An 11,077-nucleotide genomic window follows, 5' to 3' on the forward strand; every position below is an offset into this window, starting at 1 on the left:
TCCATATTGTCGGTGCAGAACAGAACTGAGTTAAATCCAAGATGTCTCCTGCAGCCAGAAGGAAAACTCCCTCTGGTCTCATTTTACTTCCTGAATATTTTCCTCGGCGGGTTTTTTTACGGTTTCTTTTCTCAGCTCGACTCTGAGTTGCAGCTTTTAATTAACTCTATAACTGCTGCTTTTAAATCCAGTCACCTCTTAATGCCGCCATTAACAATTAATTAGACGATATTACTGCTGACATCTGTGGAGCCTCTTCAGGAACGTTTCCTCTCACTTCCCCTTTGATTTGTTTCATTGGTTTCCTCTTTGCCTCGAAGCTTTTTCAATTAATTTGTTCAAAGCTCCTTTTCCTCTTCGTTTCCTCTCCTTCCTGAAAGTCGACCTTCCATTTGCGGCTCTCATTTACACGTTATCTGACTTGTCTTTGACCTCGGTGCAACAGGAACCAGCTCAGTCTTTACCTGAGATGTGAAACGCATTTTAACCGTTTATCAAAAAACTCCTCTGCTTCCAGAACGGCAGTTCTAAAAGTCCAATTCCAGCTCTCAGTTGGAAACCTCTCTGGTTTGGATGAACATGAAGCTTTCCCGGTTGTCTCAGATTAGCCAATGCATTCATAAATATCTGGTCTTTGATTAAAAAAAGAAGTTCATTCTCACTGGCGTCCACCGTAAAACACATTATACATCGTTTGAATAGAATAAAACCTCATGATTCAAACAATACAAACTCCACAGTTGCTGCAGTTTCCTACCTTCTCTGTTATTTCTTGTTTCTGATTTCACCTAAAGCACCCAACAGATAAACCCAAACATAAACCCAGTCGCTCTGGCAGTGTGGTGCCTAAAAATTTAGATTTAAAATAAATAAATACTGTAATAAATAAATAAATAAAACTATAAAATAATTGCTGTTGTATTTGCAAAATAATTCTATATATATATTTACATGTAGCAAAAATAATGTATACTTTTAAAGTCAAACTGAAAAGATAAAAATATAAAATTTGTAATTTTTTGTGATTTGGCTAGCTATAATCTTATCTGTAATTTTACAAAACAGGGAAAGCGTAAAATAATATTAGCCATTTTTTTTATTCTTTAATAAAAAAAAAATTCTTTTAAATAATGGCAAAAATAGGTACAATATTTTTTTCTGATTTAAATGCAATAAAAATAGCATAATTTTACAGTGCAATGTTATTATATATATATATATATATGTGTGTGTGTGTGTGTGTGTGAAATATTTAGACTTATGTCAGTATTTCCATTCATGGTAGAATCTGTGCAGTACCACTGATGTGTAATACTGTGTTTTCTAATTAGTCCTTCCATACTTCTGTATCTTGGTTTATTTTTGGTTAATTTTTAGTTTCGTAGTACATTTCTTAAATGTTTTCACTGTCTTTGCTGCTGTAACCTCACAAATTTCCCCACTGTGGGATCAAAAAAGACTTATCCTAAATGCACATGTTACTAATTATATGACTATAATGTCGATTTTTGATGTGGACATTATGTCATTTTTTTCTTTCACAACGTATAAATGATTCATTTTTGTATGATTTTACAAAATGTAGTTTAACAAAACAGAAAATCTGGAAAATATCAGTTAAAAAATGTCTCTAATCTTAATTAACAGTGTTTTTACAGTGTTCCCAAATAACCTTAATTATAGCTCTTCATTTAAAAATTGTTAAATTTAAATATTCATGCATTCATTCATTTATTTATTTGACACATTTGTCAGGTTTCAGGTCCTATAGAACTGTGTGTGACGTTATTAAATGTCTTCATGTTTAGTGAGTCCGTTTCCAGGTCGATCAGTATTTTCCTGCAGCAGCGTTCGTCTCCTCTTGTCTTTCAAACTTTTCCTTCTTTCCGTCCAGGTTTTATTAAAGTGACTCAGTCTGAGTGAATCGCTGTCAGTCTCTGAGGAAAATCAAACCAATGAAACAGAACCACTGAGAGCAGGAAGAGCTTTAAAACTCCGGCTTCATTTCCAGCCTGAGAGGAACCCAGCGTTGGTTGTTCTCAGGCATCATTTCTGCTCCTTTTCTGCCAATATTTGTTGAAAAATGTGTCACAGTTGAGCTGCTGGGTGTTCACTTTGTTCACCAGGTCGTTTTTATGACTTTTAATACAATTTATGTATTTAAAAATAAAAGAACTCCATGGAGCTGAGGAGGTCGTGAGAATAAATATTTGCTTGTCGGTTACTTAAGTAGCAGTACAAATACTGCACTGTAAAAATACTAATACAGTGCATCGGGAACGTATTCACAGTGCTTCACTTGAACCACATTTTGTTATGTCACAGCCTTATTCTAAAATGGATTAAATACATTTTTTCATCTGCTTACTTGTGTACAGATAATTTCTTGTATTTTTATTTTTAATAGATTTGCAAAAAAATAACAAAAAAAACTTTTTCCAAGTTGTCATAATGGTGTATTTTGTGTAGAATTTTGTAGGAAAAAATGAATTTAAACCATTGTAGAATACGGCTGTAACATAACAAAATGTGGTCAAAGTGATGCGCTGTGAATACTTCCCAGATGCACTCTAAGAACTTAGTGCACAAACATTCCTACTAATTATTAAAGCCAAGCACATTTAATCCTACACACACTAAATTAAAGTTAAGCAGGAAGACCTTCCAATATGATTTATTGCACACATTTAGTTACGCATTGATTATTTTTTCATTAAAATCAAATTAAAATCAGGATTTACTGTTGGAGTTTAATTCAGGTGATTTTTAATAAAGTGTTTGGTCTTTTTGCTAATGAGTGTTTTGATTAAGGGGTGTGTGTGTGGGTGGGGGGGTGTTGGTTTGTTTTTATTAAATAAATTTGTATTTTTTATTTTTTTGAGAAAAAGTCTGGACCAAATAAAATAACTGATTGATTGACAGAATATTAACTAAACACACACACACACACACACACTGCCTGCTTCAGTTTCCATTATCAGCATCACAGACTCAAGCTGCTGGTGTGTTGCTGTGAAGGAGTGTGTGTCTGTGTGTGTCTGTGTGTGTCTGTGTGTGTATGTGTGTGTCTTTGTCCTCCATCTCTCTCCACTGGCTCTCTGCTGCCCCTACAGGTCGGTTGGCGTCACTGCTTCAGCTGCTGCAGTGACTCAGTGAACCTTGTGAACATGTTTATATAGATTTTATTTTATTTTTTTTCATGGTAGAAGATGCATCATGAGTTAAACACACCGTCAGCACCATGACTGAACATTTCCACCCTAAAACTGACGCTTGGGGTTTCATATGGAGCCACCGGTCCAGTCAGCCTGCAGAGGGTTTAAGTACCAATGAATCTTCTTCAGAATCAGTCCATCTGAATTACTCTAATAGTACAACTTGGTGTGTTCAAGCTGCACCGCCTTCCATCTAAACCCTTTGTAGGCAGGCAGGGAGTGTTTTTGTAGAAAAACATAAAGATAAGATAAGTGTTCAGTCGATGACCAGAGAGGGATTTTAAAGTAACGATGGTTGACAAATAACTGCCACGATATGAAATACATCCATCCATCCATTATCTATACACCGCTTAATCCTCACTAGGGTCGCGGGGGGCTGGAGCCTATCCCAGCCGACGATATGAAATACAGCTTTAGTTAAATAGGGATGTTTTGTGTATACCAACACCATCTCTGTTTACATTGCCTGGTTGTATTCCTACTTTTAAGAGTCACAACAACAAAAAAATCCAAACGTGTTTGAATGCTCACTTGAGGTGGGTTTGACTTTTTCCAAAATCCCAAATGTGTTGGTTATACTTCCTCTGATACATCCTCTAAACACTGCGCTGTTTGCATTAGAGAATGATCTGACTATGTGCAACCAGACATCTGTCAACTGTAAATCATTCCCTGTGACGAATCTAAAATATTGAGCATATTTTGGTTTGTTTAGCACTTTGATTGCTACATAGTGTCTCGTGTTATTTCTTTGTTATGATGTCTTTAGTTGTCTTTACATTGAAGAAAAAAAAGCAAGAATAAAGAACAACCCTTGAATTAGCAGGCGTCTCCCAACTTTTAGCTGGCGCTGTATTCTATGTTGCATCTTTAGCTCAGCTACATGACTTACAGTGTCGTATGAACACTGTCTTGATCGATCAGAGTTTATCGTAAATATGTTAGCTCTGTCCGGATGTCTTTTAGCGCCGCAGAAGTCTTTGACATGCTGCCCATTGCTAGCTAAACTCCCACAATCTGCTTGCCAACATGACCTGCCTGTAGTCTGAGCGATACCTCCTCTGGTCTCTACAGTATTAAACAGTAAGAGGCTCCACCTGGTGGAACAACCAGGTACTACAGCTGATCGACGATACATTTTCTGACATGTAGAGAATCCAGGTTTTCTCCATGTGTTGGAGCTTGTGGAGCCACAGTACATTCTACCCTCTAACACTACATTTAGACTTTACTACAAGGTTCCTGAACACCTACAGAACATCAAGGAACAGACTGGAGGAAGAAATGCAGCTTTTTTTCTTAGTTCATTGCAAAGATATTCAGTTGTAAAGCAGATAGATTGCACTGATTTTAATAACTCCAGGTTTGGATCCGGTGGCAGATGCTAAATATTGAATGACCGTCGGGGGCAAAAAGACTTGATCTAGATATCTTTAATTTCAGGTATATCTTTATTTTTTAACCCAGTGAGGCCACACACCGGTGGAGCTGCTCATATATATTCATGACTACTGAGACCTCATGCAGAAATCTGACAGCAGCAGAGCAGGACCGAATCCTTTCATTAGTCCACTCTTTAATTTCTCTCTCGATTAAACAGCGGCTCTGCTTCCAGTCGGTTTTTTCAGTCTGAGAGTGAAACCAGTTTTCTTCCTGCAGAGCTCCTGCAGGGAGGTGGAGGAGGAAGGGGAGCGTCTTCAGACTATAAATAGCAGGGATTGGGGTTATTGGGTGGGGGGATGGGGGGAGGGACGGTTTTGGGGGTTTGTATTGACGTCATTTTGGTGAACTGTTCTTCCAATCCTCTTTATCGCTCTCCTCTGCCTCCTCCCTTCTGTCTTCCTGCTCTGGTTTCCTAATTTCATTGTTTCGGTTTCGAATGGCTGCTCTGACTGTGTTCAAACTGAATCATGCTCGGATGGTTTCGCTTTCGTTACCTGACGTTTTCGTTCGGATGCTAAAATGAGACTTTAGTCGATATGTTGCAGCAGGAAATTGGTGAATGGATGTGCTCAGCGCCACAGGATGTGGATAATAGCAACATGAATCCAGCTGATCAATATCAAACTCGTACTCAGTGTCAGATGCTGGTGATTATCAATCAGCGGTACAGTCACCAGCTTTATGCCGTCGGTTGGTTTTTGTGCTTTTTCTCCTCACGTCGCCCAGTTTGCCTCTTTTGTTACAGACGGTGAGCACAAAACAACGTCTGCTTAAGAACTAATCGATCAGTCAATCGCCAGCTGACCTGATCAGACAGAATCCTGATTAGCTTCATCATGAGTTCACTGTTGATACCACATGATGGTTTAAACAACATTTCATCAACACTGGAAGCTTTGCTGAGTCAGTAAACTGTACTGATGCCTTTTGACGGTAGCAGAGGAGCTCCTTTTCCCAGATCCACTGACTTTTTTGTTGTTTTTTTTGTCGTGTTTAACCAAGGATTTGTTTCTATGTCTAACCAGCTGTTAAAGAATTGCTTCTGCAGAAAACACAGAACAAGACTCGAGTCAGATTTCTTTCTAAAGCACATTTTAAAATCACAACAACTCGTGAGACACACTGAAACACAATAAGGTCGTTCCATCTCAGATTACCAGATGTTCAGAACAATGTTTGCCCAACCGTCTCTGATATGCCTCAAATCTTCAGAGCATAAAATATTGATATTTGTGAAGAACTTGTAAAAAGAAATAGACAGCGTCCTCGATAACCTGCTTCGGTCATGTGACTAAGTGCATATTAAATCTCCAGTGGAGTCTTCTCCCTGGAAGCATAGGAAATGGAGCTTTGTCATATTAAGGGGTGTGGTTTCTTTTCTTTTCTTTTTTTTTTTTAACCCAATAATAAGATGAGCAACTTTATTGATCTCCCACCAGGGAAATCCACGTTACAGCAGCTAAATATGACCTAAACATAATAACGAAACAAGACAAGAAATAAAATAAGGATAAAAGTAAAGATCTAGTTCTTCACATGTCCAGATGTGGTGGATGTGACCCTTCTCTAGACCTGACCGAGCACTTTAAGTGAAAACAGAAGTAAACAACGTAGTAAAGTAAGAGGAAGACAGATTGACAGCAAAAATCCAACAGGACCTTAGTGTAAAAATAAAACTATAATTGTCATCTGAAACTCCAGTCTTCTGCTGATTTCATAATCAGGGCTACAGCACCATTAACCTTCTAAGTCACAAAATCCATCAGTGGGTTTGAAAGACATCTTTCTTGCAAAAATGCACAATGTATTGGAATATAGGATGACAGATCATGCTAGTTAAATGTGTTTTTTGTGTGTGTTTTTTTGTTGTTTTTTTTTAATACTGTGAATTTAAAGAATGGAAATCTTTTGTCAGTGTGCAGCAGTGGATGATGGATAAGGAAGCCAGCTATTGGATGTAACCTAAAATAGAAAAACACTTCTTTAATGTCAGATATTTACACATTTAAAATTATACAATTTAGCATTAAAACCCATGAAAACAAGAAAATCATTTTAAAACGTAAAATAAAATCCTTGAATTTAAGCTCAAATTTAAGATATTTCATCAATTTTTTATATATTTTTTTGCTTCGTTGCTGTTGTTTTAAAGCAACATCAAATAAATGTGACGTGTAGTGATTTTTATTTTCCTTTTTTGTTTTGTTTTTGATTTGTCAGATGAACACACGATTAAAAGATAGTTTTGCACCAATACTATAAACACAGAATCCTAACACTTTACCTTTTCATGCACCATCACTTCCTAGCGGGAGTTTCTAGCATGGCTTATTTCGATCTTTTCCCATCACAAAATATGAGATTTTTTTTCCTTTTTTTTCTGAGCTGAGATGTTACCAGAAACACAAGCTGCTCTTCTCTGTCTCCCGTGTTCTGGTTTCTGCTCTGGCTGTCAGCAGGTGGGTGAAGAAGCCGACCTGCCGCCTGTTTGTTCGCTCACATAAGCAGCAGATGCATCTTATAGATGAGTTTTCCTGGAGGCTGCAGGTCAGGAAACCTGTCGCTCTTCATCTGCTCGTCTCGCACATCTCCTTCGACGCCCACGTGATGTTTTTTAAAACCTCTGACCTGCTGTGTTTCTCACCTCAAGCTTAAGTGCGCTGGATGTTTGCCCCCCCTGAGATCAGAGGTGGAAAGTCTCAGATTTTCTTAAGCTTTTTGTGCAACTGATCCTCCTCCGCATTATCTAATTATATCCGTCTATCTTTGCCTGACAGTCTGCAGGCGGCACGTTATTCACGCCAACATTCAGGCTGCATGATTACAGCTTCAAGATTATAATGATTATTTTGCTAAATATCAAAATTTGTCATTGTTGAGCAAAGATAAACTTCAATTTGCAATGAATCTTTGCTCAGTCTGACATCTGCTGGTGGAAAAAACTGACTGAAGTCACCTGATGCTTGGTTATGATCTGTTGGACAAGAAGTGACAAGAAACTGCAGCTTCGACGACAGAAAGCTTTGTCAAAGTCATTTAGAAATGGTGCCTCCATTATGTAGTTTATTCACCAGAGAGCATTTTATTTATGTATTAATTAGTTTTTTGTTTTTTGTTTTTTTAGATGGTTTATAGTCACATTTCATGAGCCCTTGACAAAAATCTTTATGGAAAATAAATTACTTTGAGATGATGAGTATCTGTCTAAATATATAAATTCAGATACAAAACCACAGAAAAAACCTAAAATATCATAAAACCTAATGGAATACCAGATGGCAGAACACGGAAGTTGGTTATTATTGTTATTTAGTTAAAAAAGCACGAGAACTCAAGTCTCCAGAGTAAAATTCAGCTGATTTTAGAAGTTCCACCTCCATTAACCCTCTGACTCCCCCAAAAATCTCCAAATTCATGTATTGAAATGAGTAATTAAATACTACATGACAGAACGTGCGAGTTTATTATTATCATTTCTAATAGAAATTTTATCAATGTTCTGCATTAGATCATGTGAAAAACGTTTGTGCAGGAACTCAGCTGATTCTTAGCTGCTGCTGTTTATCCGCAAACTGTGAACGTCTGATTTTTAGCAGCTTTCAGTAACGAGTTGTCAACAGAATGAACGCTAAGTTAGCTAAAAAAATGTAAAAATAACACAGTTCAAACACGATTATTGTGCTTAACTGCCTCATCAAGCCTCAAAGCTAAAAAGGGTTCTGTTGTCACAAAATAAATCACATTATTCGACATGTTCGCTCACTCAGTCTTTGCAGGTGAAAAGCATCTTTTACAGACGGGCATTGTCCTGTCTGTCAGCTGTAATTTAGTCAAACTGTACTTGTGCATCTACTTTGTGGGTAATTTGTGATACATCAGTAGCATACAGCACTACTGCTCACCATATGATTCTCTAATATTAACACCAATCTCAGAAAGGCGGCCGTTTTCTGGTGCTCAAGGCATTTTTAAACTGTTGAGCGTTGGCAGGATGTAAAGCCCAAGCTTTAGTCCATGTTCACTGTCACACAGATGTCATAAAGGTAAAGCAACATTTGTGCAAGGACATAAGCGATGTGACATTTGCAGAAGTCTGTTGCACGTTGTCTTAGACACATGAGCACTAATCGGAGGTCATAAAGCATCACCAATGGTTTTGTCATGATGCTGTTTCTAGCTAGACTCCCACAATCTTGGCTGCTCGTCCACTCACCACAAACACAGCTTGATTACATTAGCCACTTAGCTAAAGAAGCTCTGTCCAAGTAGACTACGGCTCATTGTTAGTACGTTAGCTCTGGTCGGACATCATTAAGCATCACAGAAGTCTTTGTCGTGGTGCCCGTTGCTAGCTAAACTCCCACAATGCTCTCTGCTTGCCAACATGAACTGCCTGTAGTCTGAGTGATGCCTCCTGTGGTCTCTATAGTACTAAACAGTAAGAGGCTCTGTAGAAGCCAATAATGTAAAAATAGCCGATAACGTAATGAATTTGCCATTTTTAAAATGTAGTAGGCCAATAACATAATAGCTGGCCAGTAACGTAATAAAAGTCCTGAACCGATAACGTAATAACTTTTGGCCAATAATTATTACATTTGCGAAGAATTTTTATTATTTATTTTTTTTAACCAGGCCAATAACTTATTATGGTATTGACCAATCAGTTCAGGACTTTCATTACGCTATTGGCCAGTTACTACGTCATTGGCCTATTACATTTTAAAAAGTGCAAATTTATTACGTTATCGGTTGTTATTACATTATTGGCTTCTACAGGCTCCACCTGGTGGAACAACCAGGTACTGATCTACAATAATGCATATTATCAAAGAAAATGATATTAAACTGGGACTCTGTATTGGCAGATAATAAAACACTCAGAACAGATTTTATTTGGACGTCCTTTATATCGTTTATGGACTCACAGATATGTTCCTCATGAGGATGTCTGACGTTTGATAAGTGTGCAGGGTTTCGTCTAAGTTTGAAGACCTTTCACATAAACATTGAGGAGATGACAAGTTCCAGATGTTTATAAGACACAAATCTGGTGAAAATGCAACCGTCTACTAGTTATACATAATGATACTGTTTGACTGTTTCTGTCAAAATCATCAGCATGTCCTCATCATATTCTGCTGCTGAGAATATTAATAATATTTCAATTTTTTTGTCTGTTTTCAGTCACCTGGACAACCATCACCTGTGGGACCCCAATGAGTTTGCAGTTTCCTGCTTCAGAATCATCATGTATTCCATCCAGGTACAGCAAACCAAACCAAGTGACATGAAATGGGATTACAAATCTGCATTTTAATCATTTTCTGCTTCAGTTTTGAGTTGGAAGATGTAACAGCTGTTTTATCCTGCGGTCAGGAGGAAATGACATGTTCAGCAGCTTTAAGAAGAAAAGTAAAGCAGCTGCTGACGATGTTTGGAAGTTCAGAACATCGTACAGTCGTCTCAAAGAGCTACAGTAGAAGTAATTTGCGGTTTGTTTCTGAAGTTTTGTCTCAGTACTCCAATAGTCGCACAAAGAGAAATCAATCAAAGAACAGGAGACACACAAATCGATTTCTTCCCTCACAGGAGCAGAAAATAGTCCAAGATGTCACTTTTCTTTCCTTTATTATCACAGGGGCCTTTCAAGAAAAACAACCTTCTCATCCTCTCTTTTTTAAGAACCTCTGAAGGGGTTTCGGTTGCTGCAGTCTGTCCAATTTTTACAGTTTATTGTACAACAATCACAGCAGTCAAACATCACCACAGATGTTAGAACCACAGAGCCCGATCTGATCTGATAAAACTAATCCTGCAGACGATGTAAACTGTTGCTGGTTGATCCAGTTTAAGGTGAGAAACTCTTCACATGAACATTTGAACAGCTTCCACTTTGTTCTTGAACACCATTAAGGGATTTTTTTGGAAGAAGATGGATACAAATCATGTCTGTAGTTACTGGAACTAAAACTGAAACCTGACTCTGTCCATTGCTAACAAAGTCCACCAACCACCAATCTATAGCTCACAAATGATGACTATGTTTTGTGAAAGTGTTTCTAAAACTGCTGAAGGAGAAAGCAAAACCAGTCCTTTAATGACCACGTACAAAACCAAAACACCTGATGCTGTTTCTATAGTTAAGCTTAATTGAATTTACCAGAATAAAGGTCCCAAGTTGGGCCCTTTTCAGTAAAATAATGAAAATCTCACTTGCTTCCAGAATGGATCTTTCAGTTCTTCAGCTATAAACACCACAAAGATGGTTTATTTCTCTGTGACCATGTAACTATTGGTATGAATTTGATTTCTAAATAGGAAGTTTCAGTGCTGCTGGCCCCGCCCCCTTCAGGAAGAAAACTCTCTCTGCATCTGAGATCAAGTGTTGAATGAGTGTGTGAGAGCAGGACTTT

At 37.7% G+C, this 11,077-nt stretch overlaps 1 protein-coding gene across 1 annotated transcript in view; it reads left to right on the top strand.

Annotated features, from left to right (window-relative positions):
• Positions 1–11,077, top strand: part of efr3a (EFR3 homolog A (S. cerevisiae)) — a 153,373-nt gene that overhangs the window by 97,986 nt on the left and 44,310 nt on the right. Inside the window, exon 8 of the mRNA XM_008287784.1 lies at positions 9,849–9,927. Within this exon, the coding sequence (XP_008286006.1) occupies positions 9,849–9,927 (79 nt within the window). The remainder of the gene's footprint in view (positions 1–9,848; positions 9,928–11,077) is intronic.

This window comes from Stegastes partitus, unplaced genomic scaffold (genome assembly GCF_000690725.1).
Source record: "Stegastes partitus isolate 25-593 unplaced genomic scaffold, Stegastes_partitus-1.0.2 Scaffold520, whole genome shotgun sequence".
Taxonomy (NCBI): Eukaryota; Metazoa; Chordata; class Actinopteri; family Pomacentridae; genus Stegastes; species Stegastes partitus.